Consider the following 23017-nt stretch of genomic DNA (forward strand, 5'->3'; position numbering starts at 1 on the left):
AAGAATGTTGTCAAATATGTTCAATATTCAGGCCTTCAGCTTTGAAAATAATAATTTGTGAATATTTTAGTGAACAAATTATAAACTGACTGTCAATGCTGTGTTTTCTCTAACGTGTTAAATTCAGCACAGTCCGTGTAGCGGTGCTTTAAAGAGTTCAGAAGAGTGTTCTCTGTAGATTAGTTCCACTTTGTTATTATTTCTCATTCATTATTATTTTCAATCAGAACATTTCTGACCAAGGTACAAAAATGTTTGCCCACTTTTTATATATCATCACTATCCAATTAAAAACATGTATCTCCATGTTTGTGGAGGTTAATAACTACATCATTTGAACACAGCAGCTGTCCGTCACACCGTGTGAACAACTAACGATGAATGACCGATACAAACACTCCAAAATTTCTCTGAATTAATCGCTAGAAGTGGAGGGTTTTTTCCTTCTCCTGTGACATTATTATTTTTGGAGATACATGTTTTTAATTAGGGGCGGCACGTGGTGCAGCAGGTAGGTGGGGTCCTTGAGGTTGTGGGTTCGAGTCCCACTCTGGGTGACTGTCTGTGAGGAGTGTGGTGTGTTCTCTCCGTGTCTGTGTGGGTTTCCTCCGGGTGACTGTCTGTGAGGAGTGTGGTGTGTTCTCTCTGTGTCTGCGTGGGTTTCCTCCAGGTGACTGTCTGTGAGGAGTGTGGTGTGTTCTTCCTGCGTCTGCGTGGGTTTCCTCTGGGTGACTGTCTGTGAGTAGTGTGGTGTGTTCTCCCTGTGTCTGCGTGGGTTTCCTCCGGGTGACTGTCTATGAGGAGTGTGGTGTGTTCTCCCTGTGTCTGCGTGGGTTTCCTCCGGGTGACTGTCTGTGAGGAGTGTGGTGTGTTCTCCCTGCGTCTGCGTGGGTTTCCTCCGGGTGACTGTCTGTGAGGAGTGTGGTGTGTTCTCCCTGCGTCTGCGTGGGTTTCCTCCGGGTGACTGTCTGTGAGGAGTGTGGTGTGTTCTCCCTGCGTCTGCGTGGGTTTCCTCCGGGTGACTGTCTGTGAGGAGTGTGGTGTGTTCTCCCTGCGTCTGCGTGGGTTTCCTCCGGGTGACTGTCTGTGAGGAGTGTGGTGTGTTCTCCCTGTGTCTGCGTGGGTTTCCTCCGGGTGACTGTCTGTGAGGAGTGTGGTGTGTTCTCCCTGCGTCTGCGTGGGTTTCCTCCCATGCTCCAAAAACACGAGTTGGTAGGTGGAATTAATTATAAATTATTAACACAAACAGGACGTTACGAACTTTACACATTTGTCACGTTAACTCTGAAATCGAAACTGGAAACAGTGACTTAAAGGAGTAGTCGGTCATCTACTCCATCGAGTCTTCTTTATATTATTAGTCTTTATACTGACACCTAGTGGCCTGGATGTAGCAGAGAGAGAGAGAGAGAGAGACATAGAGAGAGAGAGAGAACCATGATTCTTCATCTCCTTTATAGAAAAAGTGTGTAAAATAATAATAGTTTTAATATAATGCACTCATTCCACATTTCTGCACAAGAACAGCAGGCGTGTGAAACTCTGAGCACCTCATCATCGTTATGATCCTTTAAAAATGATTTAATATGACGGGAAACTGTGACGGGAAAGCTGTATATTAAACATACTGTTAATATATTATTAATATTTCTACAAAGTGAATTAATCCTACAGCTGTGAAACAATAACAAATCAGTACACCACACTTATTTCATTTCCATGTTCACAGAGTTTTATTTATTAAATATTATAATCATACTGTCTGGATTTCAATGGAGTAGGAGAAATACACTGGAATAATGAAAATAACCCCCCAATAAACATCAATCATTTTTATAGTCTACATCTCAGTGAAATTATATCTAGTAGCAAAATTATTTTCGAGTAAAACGATCCACTGGAGTCATGGCGTAATCAACTGATTCTCCAGTTCAGATCCTGAAGATCCTGGGCCTCTAAGTACTTTTACAGAGCTGATTTATTTAAGCTTTTCTGAACACTGACTCCGGCTCAGGGACGAAACACTGGAGACAGGGACAGGGGCGGGGACCATAACAACACAGACCGCCCCCCCGCTGTAACCACTTTATAGTGACATTAACACTTCACATATTCATCTACGGTTCCGTCCTGCTGTCGCTCAAAACCCTCGTCTCTCCCTCGTTAACGTCTCTTTCTTAGTCACGTACACAGAAAACTCTAGATATCTCCCCCTGTAGACACCTGGAGATAGGCCTCATGCCCATATAAGGAGTTCCTGGTCTCAGCTGGATTTCTCTGTGAGAAAAACGAGACTCAGATCTAAATCAGATACAGTTTTGATGCAGTTCTTTTTCCTCTGAATCGCGAGGCCAGTCAGGAACCAGACTGTTAGTTTGATTATATGACGACATCAAACTCACTCCAGTGTGGAGTTGAGAGGATTGGTCCGGGTTTGTCTCAGATTTGAGGAGGTGCTGTGGGTTTATAACACTCCTGGAGTTCTCCTGGAGCTGTACTCCCAGACGGAACAGCTTCCTGTTTTATTTCCTTTTATTAATATCTATAACACTCTGTAAATGCCCCGCCCAGCTCCACTTAACACATAACACCTTATTTGAGGCTCTGAGATCTTTCTGGAGCTTCTTTATCTCCACTCACTCACAGAAATTTCCGGTTCCTCATTGGTGGAATAACACTATTTGTAAATTCTGGAGGAGGGTAAGAATTTATACTCAGCTCCTTAAAGACCTCACGGTTCAGAGCAATGACAGAGAACAACACTAATCTGGTTTGGGACTGTTTTTTTTTTCCTTCTTAAAATCACAGGATATGATAGCAGGGATTTGACCCAGAAATCCTCACATGGACAGGACCCTGATTACAGAGAGGTGCACAACCTCAGAGTCGAATCTTCATAATGACTCGACCGGTACGGCAGGGCCTCTAAATTACTGAAGTCCTCTTCAGGAGAGACGAGGATTTCGTGCCTACAGCGACATTATTAATTCTTTTATTTATTTAGACGTTTATTTTAAGCGATTTCCCTCAGTTTGTCACTAAACTTACGCTCAGTGAATAACTATATATTTTCTTTGGTATGAAATCCACTGCTGAAGTTGAGAAAAAGATGACGGTTAGATCAGTTAAAGGTTAGAAAAGAGCTTCAGTTTATAATCGCCCTGAAGGGGACGTCCTCCAGAGTGGCAGAGATGTGTGTGTGTGTGTGTGTCTGTCAGTGTGAGTGTGTGTTTGTATACTAATCTTTCTTTTACACATTAATAATGTTTTTATTTTAACACGTTAAACACTGTTAAACTCTTCGGCTGTGTCTCAAACCGCACCCTGTTCCCTACATAGTGCACAACACAGGTCTCATAATAAACGACTGCAAAAGTTCAGGCACACCCCAGATCAAACGTACATGGCTTTGTTGATTTTCTAAGAGGAAATAAGTGAATACATTTAAATATGAAAACGTTTTATAAATATGTAGTGCATAATTAGAATTTATTTGCTGATTTTATTATTAAATGTTTGCGGCAGAACTATTGCACAACACAATTCTGTTTGTATTTTTCTCTCTAAATATATTAAAATTCAGCAATAAATAGCAACATTGTGCTTCATTAAAAAATGCTGTTCTCTGTGCCGTCTGTGTTCACTTACTGTCACTCTACAACATCAACAAACCACGGCCATTTTAACTGGAGGGAACAACGGTAACACGTGTAGAAGCAGAACACACAGAGAGTGGGGAGCCATTCTGGGTTTAGCTCTGTTTTTTCTTCTCTCTCTCCTTCTCTCTCTCTAAACCGTGTGGTTTGCTCCTCTTCACCGGACACTGTATCTCTGTGTAAAGGCCATCACAATCAAACACAGATAAACAACAGGAAACCGTGTTTATATCTTAAACCTATCTAGGAGTGAGCAAAAGGACACCCCGCCTAATACGCTGTAGGTGAAGGTCTTAATATAGTGGTATATATATCACACACACACACACACACACACACACACACCCCAGAGAGCAGAAAGTGTTCAAGTGCAAAAAGATAAACTGTGCTAATGGGCTGCTTCCCAAAGTGAGGGGTTCGGTCGCGCAGTTCGAAAAAACTAACCCCGTCCGAGAGGAGGAGGCGGAGGGCAAGCGTCCCGCAGACAAATCAGTCAACCTTGCTGTTGCCGCGGCAACACCAGAGACAACAGTGATTGGAGGAGTGAGTTCATGTCTGTTCAGGATATCATCATTAATGAGTAAATTTAATAACGTCCGGATCAACAGCTTACACTGTGTAACGGCTGTGTGTGTGTGTGTGTGTACCCACTTGACGAGATAGACAGATGGTAATAGAGGAAAGAAAGAGGAGTGTAGTGGGTGTGAATCTGTTTTTTCCCAAAAACCAAAAATAGAAAAACATCCCAAGACATAACACAGATCTAATAACAGTACCGTAATATATATATATATGTGTGTGTGTGTGTGTGTGTGTGTGTGTGTGTTTACTTTCCCTCCTTTCTCTCTCTCATTCACAGTCTCCCTTTCATTCACAGTCTCTCTCTCATTCAGTCTCTCTCTCTCTCTCTCTCTCTCTCACACACTCAGCATCCAGAAGAAGAAGAAGATGGCGAGGAAGAGGAAGAGCGAGTCCTGCCAGTTGTTGCCGTTGTTCTGGTTGCCGTTGTCCTGATGGTCTCCTGCGTACTGAGGGTCTGCAGAGACAAGGAAAAACTAAATTAATCCCAATACAACAATCTAAATAACGATATTAACCCATTGTGGAGTCCATTTCTACACGTGTGTGTTCATGTTATTTTAAAATATTTCGCAGGACTGAGAGGTTTTACTTGTGTTAAAGTTCTCTAAACGATTATCCTCTATTTTCTAAGGTGACAGAGTGGGTTTATAGTCGTGGCGTGGCCACTATAGAGCATTTTGAGGCCACGAATAATATATTGAGGCCATGAAATGACTGCGCACTCTGACAAAACTTGTACAAACCTACATTGTCTTCCACCATCTTTGCTGTTTGATTCTCCTCCACATCTCCCTCCTGGAGAACGTTCTCTAATCCGCGCTGCTTTTCCTCGTCCATGAACCTCAGGGCAGTGTGCATTAACGTTAACCCACTGCAGTCCGGTGTTAGACTTAATCTCAAAGGTTAATTGTGTGGTTGTTCAGCTGCTGTGTGCAGGTCCCTTGGTTCAAGTTTCAAAATTTTATTTTGTGGCCTCAATATATTATTTCGTGGTCATGATTTGCTAAATAAACCCACCATGTCACTTTAGGGCAGGGGTCGACAACCCGCGGCTCCAGAGCCGCATGCAGCTCTTTCATCCCTCTGATGCGGCTCAGCTTTTGAAAATAACTAATGAATATTTAATTAAAATGTATATTATTTCAGTTCGTTCATTTTCAAAACGTAATTCTATGAAGATTATGGCGATCTTGTAACATTAATATTTAAAATATTTTTGTCGCTCTTGATACACGTCACAACTTCCAGTGTGCGACACCCGTCAGTGTGCGGTTTCTTGAACTTTTTGACCGCTGACTGCACAGCGCCAGTGAAATAATGATGGCACGCAGAGAGAGGACAGCATTTTTGTTTACTGCCAGTGGATAATTTAAGTTCGGCTTTTTTTTCATTACTACAAGGACTCAAATAGACATTGAGTATTTTACTTTCAGCCTGACGTCTTTTTTTTCGGAGTTAAAAATGTTTTGTTGCATGCAGAAATGTTATTTCATTTTCTCAGCAGTCGTTCATTAATTTCACAAATGTAACACCTGTTATAACCCTGTTATTTTAGTGTTATTTCATTTAAAATTTCAAAAGGGTTTTGTGGCTCCCAGTGTTTTCTTTACTGTGTGAAATGGGTCCAAATGGCTCTTTGAGTGGTAAAGGTTGCCGACCCTTGCTTTAGGGGCTCCATAATTTTCACATGAACATTGTGTAAAAAAAGGATAAAAATGGCCAAAAATAATGAAATAACACGGTAAAATTACAGTGAGACCGTTCCCACGGAGATTAAACTCACCAGAGGTGTCACGTTATAGCAATCTTACAGCAGGCTCTCTGAGAAACTAAAACACACAGATCATAAAAGGTGGACCACACCCTGTTTTTTCTGGTCAGGAAGCCCACACTCCAGCAGCAACTGCTGTGTCTGATCCACTCGTACCAGCACAACACACATTCTAACACACCACCACCACCACCAGGTCAGCGTCACTGCAGCGCTGGGTGTTTGCTGAGTGTAAATAGCCCCCGGGGGTCAGTAACAATATGAGCACTGAGTGGACAGAGGGAAGTGTGAGGACTTCAATGATTGTCTTGATGTGTAAGGTGTAGTTTTTGGAGAAAGTGCAGTGTAAAGTGGGTAAGCGATGAGAAGCAAGGCAGTGCCCCGGTCCCCAGCGGTCTGTGTTTACATTAGTGAGCGACGGGGCCGGCTCTGACCTGCTCTGTGGAAGGGGTTGTTGGTGTTGAAGACTGTGGTGAAGAAACCGAACGGAAAAGCTCCGATTCCAAACGACATGTGGAAACCTGTGTCTCCAAAACCCTGAAACGGCTAAAGACACAGACAGAGAGAACACATCAGTATCTAGAACAAGACAGAGAACCTGCTGGTATCTAGAACATCACAGAGAACGAGAGGGACACTCCTCATCAACAAACACAACAGCAGACTGAGCCTGTTTACATTTTATCATACAACTACAATCACACACTCGTACACACAGGTCACACACTACAGAGAGAAAGAGTGAAGGTCTGGTTTTCTGTGGGTGGCCATTTGAATGGAAATGTGTGAGTGAGTGAATAAGTGAGAGAATGTGTGAGTGAGTGAATGAAAAAATAAGTGAGAGAATGTATGAGTGAATGTAAGTGAGTGAATGAGTGAATAAGTGAGAGAATGTATGAGTGAGTGAATGTGTGAGTGATAAGTGAGAGAATGTATGAGTGAGTGAATGTAAATGAGTGAATAAGTGAGAGAATTTATGAGTGAATGTGAGTGAGTGAATGAGGGAATAAGTGAGAGAATGTATGAGTGAGTGAATGTGTGAGTGAGTGAATAAGAGAGAATGTGTGAGTGAATGTGTGAGTGAGTAAATAAGTGAGAGAATGTGTGAATGAGTGAATAAGTGAGGGAACAAATGAGTGAATAAGTGAAAGAATGTGTGAGTGAGTGAATGTAAGTGAGTGAATGAGTGAATGTGTGAGTGAATAAGAGAATGTGTGAGTGAGTGAATAAGTGAGGGAACGTATGAGTGAGGGAATAAGTGAGGGAACGTATGAGTGAGTGAATGAGTGAATAAGAATGTATGAGTGAGTGAATGAGTGAATAAGTGAGGGAACGAATGAGTGAGTGAATGTGTGAGTGAATAAGTGAGAATGTGTGAGTAAGTGAATGAGTGAGTGAATAAGAGAGAATGTGTGAGTGAGTGAATAAGTGAGGGAACGTATGAGTGAGTGAATAAGTGAGGGAACGTATGAGTGAGTGAATGAGTGAATAAGAATGTATGAGTGAGTGAATGAGTGAATAAGTGAGGGAACGAATGAGTGAGTGAATGTGTGAGTGAATAAGTGAGAATGTGTGAGTAAGTGAATGAGTGAGTGAATAAGAGAGAATGTGTGAGTGAGTGAATAAGAGAGAATGTGTGAGTGAGTGAATAAGAGAGAATGTATGAGTGTGTGAATGTAAGTGAGTGAATGAGTGAATAAGTGAGAGAATGTATGAATGAGTGAATGTGTGAGTGAATAAGAGAGAATGTGTGAGTGAGTGTATAAGTGAGGGAACGTATGTGTGAGTGAATAAGTGAGAGAATGTGTGAGTGAGTGAATGTAAGTGAGTGAATGAGTGAATAAGAGAGAATGTATGAGTGAGTGAATGTGTGAGTGAGTGAATAAGTGAGAGAATGTATGAGTGTGTGAATGTAAGTGAGTGAATGAGTGAATAAGTGAGAGAATGTATGAGTGAGTGAATGTGTGAGTGAATAAGAGAGAATGTGTGAGTGAGTGTATAAGTGAGGGAATGTGTGAGTGAGTGAATGTAAAGGAGAGAATGAGTGAATAAGAGAGAATGTATGAGTGAGTGAATCAGTGAATAAGAGAATGTGTGAGTGACTGAATGTAAGTGAGTGAATGAGTGAATAAGTGAGAGAATGTATGAATGAGTGAATGTGTGAGTGAATAAGAGAGAATGTGTGAGTGAGTGAATAAGAGAGAATGTATGAATGAGTGAATAAGTGAGGGAACGTATGAGTGAGAGAATAATATAATAAGTGAGAGAATGTGTGAGTGAGTGAATGTGAGGGAACGAATGAGTGAATAAGTGAGAGAATGTATGAGTGAGTTAATGTGTGCGTGAATAAGAGAATGTATGAATGAGTGAATAAGTGAGGGAACGTATGAGTGAGTGAATGAATGAATGAGTGAATAAGTGAGTGAATGTGTGCGTGAGTGAAGACTCACCCCTCTACTCTCAGGTTCTGTTCTTTGTCCTTGAGGTCGGGGTGGAGTTTTCAATCTGAAACAGAGTACAACAAAACATCTTCAATACCACAGAGAGAGAGAGAGAGAGAGAGAGAGAGAGAGAGAGACAGAGAAACCAGAGAGAGACAGAGAGACCAGAGAGAGAGAGAGAGAGAGAGAGAGACCACTTCATAACAGGGGTTGTTCATTCCCCCACGTACTCCCCCAGAGTAAATTCACATGGAAGAAACGTACTGCAGCTCTGTGGAAGCCTGGGTCTGTCCATCGTGAACGGACGGATGAGAGGGGACTCCTCCAGTCAGTTCACACACAGCTCAGCTCTTGGCAGCAGCACAGCGGACCACATCATAACAGACCTGGACCTGGACCTTCCTAAGAGCCTTCACAGTCAAACCACACACACCCCTCTCTGAGCACAGGGGTTTACTTCAACACACCGACTGATTCATAACAGGACCCTGCAGACTCTACTCACTTAAAAACACTCCCAGGAGGACTCAGGACAGTCCTGAAATATACCTCCAGGCTATTAACAGCCAACGAATCCAGACACTCCTCGACTTCTTCCTGACGCTCTCATATCCTCAGAACTCAGAGGGAGTCGACGTGGCTGTGGAAAGTCTAAACCGTGTCTTTGACCACACCATCGAGACATCATCAGAGCTGAGCCTCAGTGAAAGAAAACCAAAGAGGACTCGAGAAAACCAATGGTTTGATCAGGACTGTAGACACGAGAGAGGGGGGCTTCTGAATGTATCCAATCAGAAACAGAGAGACCCACATAATCAGGCACTCTATAAAACTTAAAGAATATAAACACACACTGGAAACTAAAGAGTACAAACATGTACAAGGTCAAATAGAGGACTCTGAGAAGTCTATTAACTCCAACTCATTCTGGACCAATTAGAAATCACTAAACAGAACACACCAGGATGATTTAACTGTCATCAATCGAGATGAATACAACAATCAGAAACATCTAAAAAAAAAACTACAAACATCAGCTATTAAAAATGACCAAAAACCCACTGGACGTCCCAAAGAACTCGAGAATAAACTCAGAGACCCGTGGCACTGCCGGGGAGTTAGACCAAATGTTAAAACACACACATCAGAAGTTCAGACTGTCTATTCTAATATGATTTAATTTCATTTTAAATGTAGGCCACCTCCCCAGAGTCTGGGATGAAGGACCCATAACGGCCATATTTAAATCTGGAGATAAATCTGGAGTGTGTTTGAGCAGTGACCTGGGCAAGGGGTTCTGCAGCGTCCTGAACTCCAGGCTCACACACTTCCTCATACATCACAACGTTCTCAGGTTCTCAGGTCGAAATTTTACCAAAATACAGAACGTCAGGCCACATTTTCACCCTCCACACACTAATAGATAAATATTTAAACCAAAATAAAAACCATCTTCACATGCTTCATGGGTTTCCACACAGCTGTTGACTCGGTTTGGGGAGGGCATGTATGATGTCATTAAATCAGTGTGTTCCCACAGTAAATACGCAGTGAAAATCAGATCACGCAGAACTGATTACTCTCCACAGTCATGAGGAGTGAGTCCCGCTCTCTTTCATTTCTATATTAATGAATTGGCTGGAAAACTGAACCAGTCCAGTCACACACCCGGTCTCACTTTAGATGACACCCAAATTAAATAATTAATTGTCTGCTCTATGCTGACGACCTGGGCTCACTGTCGCCTACGAGAGCACAGTCTAGAAACTCTGTGAGACATGGGCTTTGAAAATAAACCACCAGAAAACTACAATAATGGTGTTACAGATGAATGAATGAATAAATGAATGAATGAATTAATAATTGTGACCCACCCCCTCATTTCTATTCAAGGTTCATTTTTGTTCATTTGAGAGAGAGAGAGAGAGAGAGAGAGAGAGAGAGAGAGAGAGAGAGAGAGACAGACAGACAGACAGACAGAGAGAGAGACACAGAGAGAGAGAGAGATAGACCTGGGGTCCTCCTGGCTCGTGCTCCCTCGTCCGTATAGAGGAATAACTTTGTCTCGACTGATTCCAGCTTTACACACAGGACACTGCTGTCTGCTCGGCCTTGTCTCCAACCACTAAGACACAGAGAGAGAGAGAGAGAGAGAGAGAGAGAGAGAGAGAGAGAGAGAGAGAAAAGGAGAGAGAGAGAGAGAAAAAGGAGAAAACAATACAGCACTAAAGTGCAAGGCCTTGTCCGCACGGATCCGAAGGCCTTTGTCTGTGTTTATTCCTGCAGTCCACACAAACAGTGTTGTAGGTCATTGAAAGAGGAGGTTTATCTAAACGCTACACTGTACACACACAGCTCCCCACTCCCTCTACAGTGAACTACATCAGACATAAACTACACTGTACACACACAGCTCCTCTCTCCCTCTACAGTGAACTACATCAGACATAAACTACACTGTACACACACAGCTCCTCGCTCCCTCTACAGTGAACTACATCAGTCACAAACTACACTGTACACACACAGCTCCTCTCTCCCTCTACAGTGAACTACATCAGACATAAACTACACTGTACACACACAGCTCCTCGCTCCCTCTACAGTGAACTACATCAGTCACAAACTACACTGTACACACACAGCTCCCCACTCCCTCTACAGTGAACTACATCAGACATAAACTACACTGTACACACACAGCTCCTCTCTCCCTCTACAGTGAACTACATCAGTCACAAACTACACTGTACACACACAGCTCCCCACTCCCTCTACAGTGAACTACATCAGACATAAACTACACTGTACACACACAGCTCCTCTCTCCCTCTACAGTGAACTACATCAGACATAAACTACACTGTACACACACAGCTCCTCTCTCCCTCTACAGTGAACTACATCAGTCACAAACTACACTGTACACACACAGCTCCTCTCTCCCTCTACAGTGAACTACATCAGTCACAAACTACACTGTACACACACAGCTCCTCGCTCCCTCTACAGTGAACTAAATCAGTCATAAACTACACTGTACACACACAGCTCCTCTCTCCCTCTACAGTGAACTACATCAGTCATAAACTACACTGTACACACACAGCTCCTCTCTCCCTCTACAGTGAACTACATCAGTCATAAACTACACTGTACACACACAGCTCCTCACTCCCTCTACAGTGAACTACATCAGTCACAAACTACACTGTACACACACAGCTCCTCGCTCCCTCTACAGTGAACTACATCAGTCATAAACTACACTGTACACACACAGCTCCTCACTCCCTCTACAGTGAACTACATCAGACATAAACTACACTGTACACACACAGCTCCTCGCTCCCTCTACAGTGAACTACATCAGTCATAAACTACACTGTACACACACAGCTCCTCGCTCCCTCTACAGTGAACTACATCAGACATAAACTACACTGTACACACACAGCTCCTCGCTCCCTCTACAGTGAACTACATCAGTCATAAACTACACTGTACACACACAGCTCCTCGCTCCCTCTACAGTGAACTACATCAGTCATAAACTATACTGTACACACACAGCTCCTCACTCCCTCTACAGTGAACTACATCAGTCATAAACTACACTGTACACACACAGCTCCTCACTCCCTCTACAGTGAACTACATCAGTCATAAACTACACTGTACACACACAGCTCCTCGCTCCCTCTACAGTGAACTACATCAGACATAAACTACACTGTACACACACAGCTCCTCGCTCCCTCTACAGTGAACTACATCAGTCACAAACTACACTGTACACACACAGCTCCTCACTCCCTCTACAGTGAACTACATCAGTCATAAACTACACTGTACACACACAGCTCCTCGCTCCCTCTACAGTGAACTACATCAGTCATAAACTACACTGTACACACACAGCTCCTCGCTCCCTCTACAGTGAACTACATCAGACATAAACTACACTGTACACACACAGCTTCTCGCTCCCTCTACAGTGAACTACATCAGTCATAAACTACACTGTACACACACAGCTCCTCGCTCCCTCTACAGTGAACTACATCAGTCATAAACTACACTGTACACACACAGCTCCTCGCTCCCTCTACAGTGAACTACATCAGACATAAACTACACTGTACACACACAGCTCCTCACTCCCTCTACAGTGAACTACATCAGTCATAAACTACACTGTACACACACAGCTCCTCACTCCCTCTACAGTGAACTACATCAGTCATAAACTACACTGTACACACACAGCTCCTCGCTCCCTCTACAGTGAACTACATCAGACATAAACTACACTGTACACACACAGCTCCTCACTCCCTCTACAGTGAACTACATCAGTCATAAACTACACTGTACACACACAGCTTCTCGCTCCCTCTACAGTGAACTACATCAGTCATAAACTACACTGTACACACACAGCTCCTCGCTCCCTCTACAGTGAACTACATCAGTCATAAACTACACTGTACACACACAGCTCCTCGCTCCCTCTACAGTGAACTACATCAGACATAAACTACACTGTACACACACAGCTCCTCACTCCCTCTACAGTGAACTACATCAGTCACAAACTACACTGTACACACACAGCTCCTCGCTCCCTCTACAGTGAACTACATCAGTCATAAACTACACTGTACACACACAGCTCCTCGCTCCCTCTACAGTGAACTACATCAGTCATAAACTACACTGTACACACACAGCTCCTCACTCCCTCTACAGTGAACTACATCAGTCATAAACTACACTGTACACACACAGCTCCTCGCTCCCTCTACAGTGAACTACATCAGACATAAACTACACTGTACACACACAGCTCCTCGCTCCCTCTACAGTGAACTACATCAGTCATAAACTACACTGTACACACACAGCTCCTCACTCCCTCTACAGTGAACTACATCAGTCATAAACTACACTGTACACACACAGCTCCTCGCTCCCTCTACAGTGAACTACATCAGTCATAAACTACACTGTACACACACAGCTCCTCGCTCCCTCTACAGTGAACTACATCAGACATAAACTACACTGTACACACACAGCTCCTCGCTCCCTCTACAGTGAACTACATCAGTCATGAACTACACTGTACACACACAGCTCCTCGCTCCCTCTACAGTGAACTACATCAGTCATGAACTACACTGTACACACACAGCTCCTCACTCCCTCTACAGTGAACTACATCAGTCACGAACTACACTGTACACACACAGCTCCTCACTCCCTCTACAGTGAACTACATCAGTCACAAACTACACTGTACACACACAGCTCCTCACTCCCTCTACAGTGAACTACATCAGTCACAAACTACACTGTACACACACAGCTACTCACTCCCTCTACAGTGAACTACATCAGTCATAAACTACACTGTACACACACAGCTCCTCACTCCCTCTACAGTGAACTCCATCAGTCACAAACTACACTGTACACACACAGCTCCGCGCTCCCTCTACAGTGAACTCCATCAGTCACAAACTACACTGTACACACAGCTCCTCGCTCCCTCTACAGTGAACTCCATCAGTCACAAACTACACTGTACACACACAGCTCCTTGCTCCCTCTACAGTGTACTACATCAGTCACAAACTACACTGTACACACACAGCTCTTCGCTCCCTCTACAATGAACTACATCAGTCATAAACTACACTGTACACACACAGCTCCTCACTCCCTCTACAGTGAACTCCATCAGTCACAAACTACACTGTACACACACAGCTCCTCACTCCCTCTACAGTGAACTCCATCAGTCACCAACTACACTGTACATACACAGCTCCTCTCTCCCTCTACAGTGAACTACATCAGTCATAAACTACACTGTACACACACAGCTCCTCTCTCCCTTTACAGCGAACTACGTCAGTCACAAACTACACTGTACACACACAGCTCCTCACTCCCTCTACAGTGAACTACATCAGTCACCAACTACACTGTACACACGCAGCTCCTCACTCCCTCTACAGTGAACTACATCAGTCACAAACTACACTGTACACACACAGCTCCTCGCTCCCTCTACAGTGAACTAAATCAGTCATAAACTACACTGTACACACACAGCTCCTCTCTCCCTCTACAGTGAACTACATCAGTCATAAACTACACTGTACACACACAGCTCCTCTCTCCCTCTACAGTGAACTACATCAGTCACAAACTACACTGTACACACACAGCTCCTCGCTCCCTCTACAGTGAACTACATCAGTCATAAACTACACTGTACACACACAGCTCCTCGCTCCCTCTACAGTGAACTAAATCAGTCATAAACTACACTGTACACACACAGCTCCTCTCTCCCTCTACAGTGAACTACATCAGTCATAAACTACACTGTACACACACAGCTCCTCTCTCCCTCTACAGTGAACTACATCAGTCACAAACTACACTGTACACACACAGCTCCTCGCTCCCTCTACAGTGAACTACATCAGTCATAAACTACACTGTACACACACAGCTCCTCGCTCCCTCTACAGTGAACTACATCAGACATAAACTACACTGTACACACACAGCTCCTCGCTCCCTCTACAGTGAACTACATCAGTCATAAACTACACTGTACACACACAGCTCCTCACTCCCTCTACAGTGAACTACATCAGTCATAAACTACACTGTACACACACAGCACATCATTCCCTCTACAGTGAACTACATCAGTCATAAACTACACTGTACACACACAGCTCCTCGCTCCCTCTACAGTGAACTACATCAGACATAAACTACACTGTACACACACAGCTCCTCGCTCCCTCTACAGTGAACTACATCAGTCATAAACTACACTGTACACACACAGCTCCTCGCTCCCTCTACAGTGAACTACATCAGTCATAAACTACACTGTACACACACAGCTCCTCGCTCCCTCTACAGTGAACTACATCAGACATAAACTACACTGTACACACACAGCTCCTCGCTCCCTCTACAGTGAACTACATCAGACATAAACTACACTGTACACACACAGCTCCTCGCTCCCTCTACAGTGAACTACATCAGACATAAACTACACTGTACACACACAGCTCCTCGCTCCCTCTACAGTGAACTACATCAGTCACAAACTACACTGTACACACACAGCTCCTCGCTCCCTCTACAGTGAACTACATCAGTCATAAACTACACTGTACACACACAGCTCCTCCCTCCCTCTACAGTGAACTACATCAGTCATAAACTACACTGTACACACACAGCTCCTCACTCCCTCTACAGTGAACTACATCAGTCACAAACTACACTGTACACACACAGCTACTCACTCCCTCTACAGTGAACTACATCAGTCATAAACTACACTGTACACACACAGCTCCTCACTCCCTCTACAGTGAACTACATCAGTCACAAACTACACTGTACACACACAGCTCCTCACTCCCTCTACAGTGAACTACATCAGTCACAAACTACACTGTACACACACAGCTCCTCACTCCCTCTACAGTGAACTACATCAGTCACAAACTACACTGTACACACACAGCTCCTCGCTCCCTCTACAGTGTACTACATCAGTCACAAACTACACTGTACACACACAGCTCCTCACTCCCTCTACAGTGAACTACATCAGTCACAAACTACACTGTACACACACAGCTACTCACTCCCTCTACAGTGAACTACATCAGTCATAAACTACACTGTACACACACAGCTCCTCACTCCCTCTACAGTGAACTACATCAGTCACAAACTACACTGTACACACACAGCTCCTCACTCCCTCTACAGTGAACTACATCAGTCACAAACTACACTGTACACACACAGCTCCTCACTCCCTCTACAGTGAACTACATCAGTCACAAACTACACTGTACACACACAGCTCCTCGCTCCCTCTACAGTGTACTACATCAGTCACAAACTACACTGTACACACACAGCTCTTCGCTCCCTCTACAGTGAACTACATCAGTCATAAACTACACTGTACACACACAGCTCCTCACTCCCTCTACAGTGAACTCCATCAGTCACAAACTACACTGTACACACACAGCTCCTCACTCCCTCTACAGTGAACTCCATCAGTCACCAACTACACTGTACATACACAGCTCCTCTCTCCCTCTACAGTGAACTACATCAGTCATAAACTACACTGTACACACACAGCTCCTCTCTCCCTTTACAGCGAACTACGTCAGTCACAAACTACACTGTACACACACAGCTCCTCACTCCCTCTACAGTGAACTACATCAGTCACCAACTACACTGTACACACACAGCTCCTCACTCCCTCTACAGTGAACTACATCAGTCACAAACTTCACTGTACACACACAGCTCCTCACTCCCTCTACAGTGAACTACATCAGTCACCAACTACACTGTACACACACAGCTCCTCTCTCCCTCTACAGTGAACTACATCAGTCTTAATCTACACTGTACACACACAGACTGCACTAGAGTTCAGATTCACACAGATGAATAAATAGAAATGATGTGTGTTAGAAATATATACTGCACTGTTAAGATCTAGACTTAACAGTGACTTTTATTGTGTTCTTTTATTCTCCACAGTTGTAAATGAAAGATTACAGAGATCCCCCTCTCCTTCTGAAGAAGAGAATGTAATGAACCTTTAAGGAACACAACTGGACTTTAACACCACTGCTGTACCTTTAAAGATACACTACACTGTACTGACAGTAATGTACCTGCACTGTACCTTTCATTCTGAGAGTGTGAATACAGCTCTCACAGATTAATATCATCATGGTCAGTGTAATTAAGGACTTACAGTATCTAATATAACTTGACATAAATTATCACGCAGTAAAACACAGTATTATAATGTTTACGTCTTACCTGATGGAGGCATGGCCAACTGAGAGAGAGAGAGAGAGAGAGAGAGAGAGAGAGAGAGAGAGAGAGAGAGAGAGAGAGAGTTAGGTTACACAGTAAACACAATGCTCTAGTTCTAGGCTAAGAATAAAAAAATGAAATGTTACACCTAGAACCTCTACTCTCTCACCTCTAACGCCATAAATATACAAATACTATATTTAAAGGTCCTCCAGTATATTTATAAATATTATTTCAAATAAATAATGGATTACATATGGTCCAAACACTTTGGAGCACAGTAGAACATTACAGAACGTGTGCTTCTGCTTATTAAATTTCTTATATAAAGAGGAAAGACTGGATTTTATTTTAAAATGAGCTGTAGTTCACAGACGGAGGTGAGCTGGAATGTGGTGCCAAAACACACAGTCTTAGACCGATCAGGATCTTCAGAATAGTCCCCAAGACTAAGTGTCCACACTTCTTCAACACAAAGACTATAAATATCTCTCCTGTTTCTGTATAAACAGGAGAAACTGACACACAACGCTATAGGAGCCAAACAAGGCAAAACACGGCACAGTGTTTACTAAAACTACAGCCTGTCCAGAGCTGAAAGAGTCTGTGTTCACATCAGCGTCTCCCACTCAATGTCACACAGTCGTGGATGAAAATCTGGAGTCGCTGTGTGGGTTCGGGAGCAATGAGAGATCACTCTCAGTGCTACAGTGACACGGACGTGGATCAGACACAGCAGTGCTGCTGGAGTTTTTAAACCCTGTGTCCACTCTCTGTCCACTCTGTGAGACACTCCTCCCTCGTTGGTCCACCTTGTAGATTTAAATTCAGAGTCTGCTGCTGCACAGTGTGTGTCGGTCGCCTTCTAGTGGATACAGGACACCGCCCAAAGGACACTGCCCTAGGACACTGCCCACAGGACGCTGACTATCCACAGGACACCATTGGTTGAATGGTTTTGGTCGGTGGACTATTCTCAGTCTAGCAGTGACACTGAGGGAATTAAAACCTCCAGCAGCACTGCTGTGTCTGATCCACACACAACCACCACGTCAGCACTGAGAATGATCCACCACCCACATCATACCTGCTCTGTGGAGAGTAACGATACTGTGACATACAATATAGCTTTTTCATTTGCAATACCTTATTGATGCATGGCGTTCAGTACCGATATTTTAACTGAAACGTAGGTGCTCTAAACTCTCTAAAACTGTGAACACACCCTGGAGGGGGTGCCAGTCCTTCACAGGGTGACACACACTCACACTCACACCTATGGACAAATTTGAGTCTCCAATCCACCTGCCAACGTGTGTTTTTGAACACGGGGAGAACACTTACATTAAGTTTAGGGGAGTTATATGTTTCGGTTTCTAAAATTAAAATGGATTTTATGTCATTTACAAACTAGTCATAACTAAACTTGAACTTACCTAAGCTTTTATGCAATAACAGGAATAATTAGACTTCATTTTATAATCATAATAATTAATGCTTTCATTAAAGGTGAGAAAGGGTGTCACTGAATGCACCCTCACACTCTCAGTCAGAGATCTCAAATATAGAAGAGGTTGTGCAAGCCAATACTGTCATGTCTGAGGAGATACACATAACCACTTTAGCAGCCAGAATAACTTGGTTTCAGGAAAAAAAAAAGGTCCTACATGAATAAACCTATTACAACTAACTAACTATAAATCTATCATTAACTCTCAGAGAATAAACAGTCTTTATCACAGTACTTAATGACCGAGTCCTTAGTTATTGTACTTTAGACTTGTTTATAGTTTACTGTACTGTACATGGATAACGTCTGTGAAGAAGAGAAAAAAATATTTTTGCACAAAGAATATAATGGAAAAATCTCACACACTCCTAGATTTTAATTTAAAAACCCTGTGTATGTCTCCTCTCCATGTGCTGCTCTGGAAACCGCTCTAATGTGTTTACGAAGCCCCAGTGTCTGTAAATGGGTAAAAAAACAAAGTGTCTGGGTCCGGTGCTAGGCTTTCTCTCTCTCTGCTCACGGCAGAGAAACGCCATCTGGAGGTTTTTAGACAACGGAGAGACGCTAAAAAACGCTAAAAAAAAGCTCCAACCGAGATGAGGATCCTCCATAGGGGGGTAACACTGACTTATTTTTGCTGTAGATGGAACTGACTCTAAATTTGTGGGAGGGCTAAGTGTATTGACATAAAAAGAGTGAATGTGCTACAAAACTAAACAGCTTGAGTTACAAATGAGCTTCTGTTTTAAACAGTGATTAAAAACTTAGACGTTACACTTCAGCCGCGTACAAACAACAGTCACCTTTCTCTTCAAACACCCCGCTCCACCTTAAAAGATGAGGAGCCTACTATAACCGTCTGAAATAAGATGTGATGAAAGCAATTATGTAAGGGACAGTGTGCGAGTTTGAGCAAGAGGTAGAGAGTGTTACACATGTGTGTTATTTTTACTCTTCCACTACAATGACCTTAATCCTACTACAGCTCCTAATCTCTCATTAACCCCAGCCAGAGTTCACGGAGCCTCCAGAGAGACGAGTCCCACTGAGAGAATTGAGAAAGCCTGGCCTTCAACTTAACTTCCACACAACTTTCACAACACTACAAGACTTAAAGGGGACCTCCACCAGTTTTCCATCATTCCAATATTTCTGCATAATTAAGTAAACAAAGTAATTCAGAGCTGTTTTGTCATGTGAAATGGTTGCAGCAACAAAAGGAAGCAGGCATCCCCATGTCTACAACACATTCAGTATTTTATTTATCCTCCACACTCACAGGTGAACCGCTGTAAAGATCACTATACAGAAAGACTTAACAGTGAGTAATTATCCTGCAAATCAGATCTTTATTTGTGAGTATATGATGTTACAAAATTTAAAATGTGTAGTATTTCACAAAAATGGAATTTTAATTTAACACCCAATCCTGTTACATTTTTGAAGAAAGCAATGCATATTCTATTCTAATATTCTAACATGTATTTTTATATTAAAACAAGCTACATAAACAGCAGAAAATTACATGAGTGTGTACTGTACACTATGGGGCACTACATTGGTGCATACTCTGCAGTACATGTGTTAAATTTGTGTGTACTGTGTAATACAGCGGCGTTATATTAGTTTGTCCTGTGTACTATGTGTTAGTGTGTATTTTGTACTACACCCTGTGTACTATAAGAGTAGTATATCGACATAAACACCAGAAGAGGGGTGTGTTGTGTACTATAAGAGTAGTATATCGACATAAACACCAGAAGAGGTGTGTGTTGTGTACTATAAGAGTAGTATATCGACATAAACACCAGAAGAGGTGTGTGTTGTGTACTATAACCGTAGTATATCATCGTAAACACCAGAAGAGGTGTGTGTTGTGTACTATAACCGTAGTATATCGACGTAAACACCAGAAAAGGTGTGTGTTGTGTACTATAACCGTAGTATATCGACGTAAACACCAGAAAAGGTGTGTGTTGTGTACTATAACCGTAGTACATCGGCGTAAACACCAGAAAAGGTGTGTGTTGTGTACTATAACCGTAGTACATCGGCGTAAACACCAGAAGAGGGGTGTGTTGTGTACTATAACAGTAGTATATCGACGTAAACACCAGAAAATGTGTGTGTTGTGTACTATAACCGTAGTACATCGTCGTAAACACCAGAAGAGGGGTGTGTTGTGTACTATAACAGTAGTATATCAATGTAAACACCAGAAGAGGTGTGTGTTGTGTACTATAACAGTAGTATATCAATGTAAACACCAGAAGAGGTGTGTGTTGTGTACTATAACAGTAGTATATCAATGTAAACACCAGAAGAGGTGTGTGTTGTGTACTATAACCGTAGTACATCGTCGTAAATACCAGAAGAGGGGTGTGTTGTGTACTATAACAGTAGTATATCGACGTAAACACCAGAAGAGGGGTGTGTTGTGTGCTATAACAGTAGAGTATCGGAGTAAACACCAGAAGAGGGGTGTGTTGTGTGCTATAACAGTAGAGTATCGGAGTAAACACCAGAAGAGGGGTGTGTTGTGTGCTATAACAGTAGAGTATCGGAGTAAACACCAGAAGAGGGGTGTGTTGTGTGCTATAAGAGTAGAATATCGGAGTAAACACCAGAAGAGGGGTGTGTTGTGTGCTATAACAGTAGAATATCGGAGTAAACACCAGAAGAGGGGTGTGTTGTGTGCTATAACAGTAGAATATCGGAGTAAACACCAGAAGAGGGGTGTGTTGTGTGCTATAACAGTAGAATATCAGAGTAAACACCAGAAGAGGGGTGTGTTGTGTGCTATAACAGTAGAATATCGGAGTAAACACCAGAAGAGGTGTGTGTTGTGTGCTATAACAGTAGAATATCGGAGTAAACACCAGAAGAGGGGTGTGTTGTGTGCTATAACAGTAGAATATCGGAGTAAACACCAGAAGAGGGGTGTGTTGTGTGCTATAACAGTAGAATATCGGAGTAAACACCAGAAGAGGGGTGTGTTGTGTGCTATAACAGTAGAGTATCGGAGTAAATACCAGAAGAGATGTCCACAGAGGCTGATGACCGCGTCCCTGGCTGTGTCCAGACAAATGTTGCACTCGAAGGCGGCCCTGTCTCTCTCTCCGTCTCTCTCCCGTTCTCTGTCAGTGTCTCTCTCCCCGGGCTGCTGCTCCTCCGCCGCTGACATGACTCTCTCTTCTCTCTCCTCCTCTCTATCTGTTTTTGTCTCCCTCCCTCTTTCTCCCTGTCCTTCTCCTCCTCCCTCTCTCTTTCTCTCCTTCTTTTCCTCTCTCTGTTTATATCCCTGCGCTCCTTCACTCTCCTCCACTGCACCTTCCTGCTCCAACAAACAGTAGCAGCGTAAAAGCCCCCTCCACCCTCATTTGGCAAAATAAAAGTCTTTTTCGCAAATTACATTTTCATTAACATAAAGCCTCGTTTATATTTCATAATATGTAAGTAAAGCGTTAAATAAAGACACAGGCCCTAGGAATAATAATAGTAAATGTGCGCTAATATTATTGTTGTTATTAATAATATTAGTAGTAATCATCTATGTAGTGTTCGGTTGTCAAGTAACATTTAGCATCTTCCTCGACTCAATCCACATTTAAACCCAATGTGCTTCAGTTCCTCTGACACCACACATTTTAATTTGTTATAATACCTCACCACGACCTGTAACACCTCTAAAATGTGGTAAACTATGTTAAAACTGTACGATAATTAAAGCAAGTTATGTTTAATCCCGTCTCTAGACCCGTTTATTTTCGGCCCTGGTGCTAGCTGTTGAACACTGAAGACTGCTTTTACAACAGTCGGTTAAAATGAAGAAACCCCATCGTTATCTACACCACCATTACACTGTTACACCGTTCCCCTCGGCCATCGCTACAGCAGAAGGGTTTGGGGTTTAAGACATCTGTCCAAATTAAGAATTCCTGTTTTAGGAAACACTCCTCCAGATCTAGCTCTCCATCTCCTGGACAATACGTGTCATTACACCAACTCCACAAGTCCATCTGCTGGATAATATTCTATAACACACACACACACACACACACACACACGGGGGTGATGAGCTCTCGCCCCTCGCTGCCGTTGTGTTCTTAGCTGAACCTATGTGTGCTTTTAGGTCCTTTACACCTTT

General features: G+C 43.0%; 1 protein-coding gene across 1 annotated transcript; it reads right to left on the minus strand.

Annotated features, from left to right (window-relative positions):
* Positions 1 to 1722: 1722 nt before the first annotated feature.
* rnf5 (ring finger protein 5) lies at positions 1723 to 22732 on the minus strand. Its single transcript, XM_066666953.1, has 6 exons — positions 21903 to 22732; positions 17364 to 17382; positions 10463 to 10575; positions 8460 to 8514; positions 6444 to 6555; positions 1723 to 4692 (listed from the first exon to the last, which is right to left on the minus strand). The coding sequence occupies exons 1-6, from the start codon at positions 22052 to 22054 to the stop codon at positions 4574 to 4576; spliced, it is 570 nt and encodes a 189-aa protein (XP_066523050.1). The 5' UTR covers positions 22055 to 22732; the 3' UTR covers positions 1723 to 4573.
* Positions 22733 to 23017: the final 285 nt, after the last annotated feature.

This window comes from Hoplias malabaricus, chromosome 4, assembly GCF_029633855.1.
Source record: "Hoplias malabaricus isolate fHopMal1 chromosome 4, fHopMal1.hap1, whole genome shotgun sequence".
In the NCBI taxonomy this organism is placed as follows: Eukaryota; Metazoa; Chordata; class Actinopteri; order Characiformes; family Erythrinidae; genus Hoplias; species Hoplias malabaricus.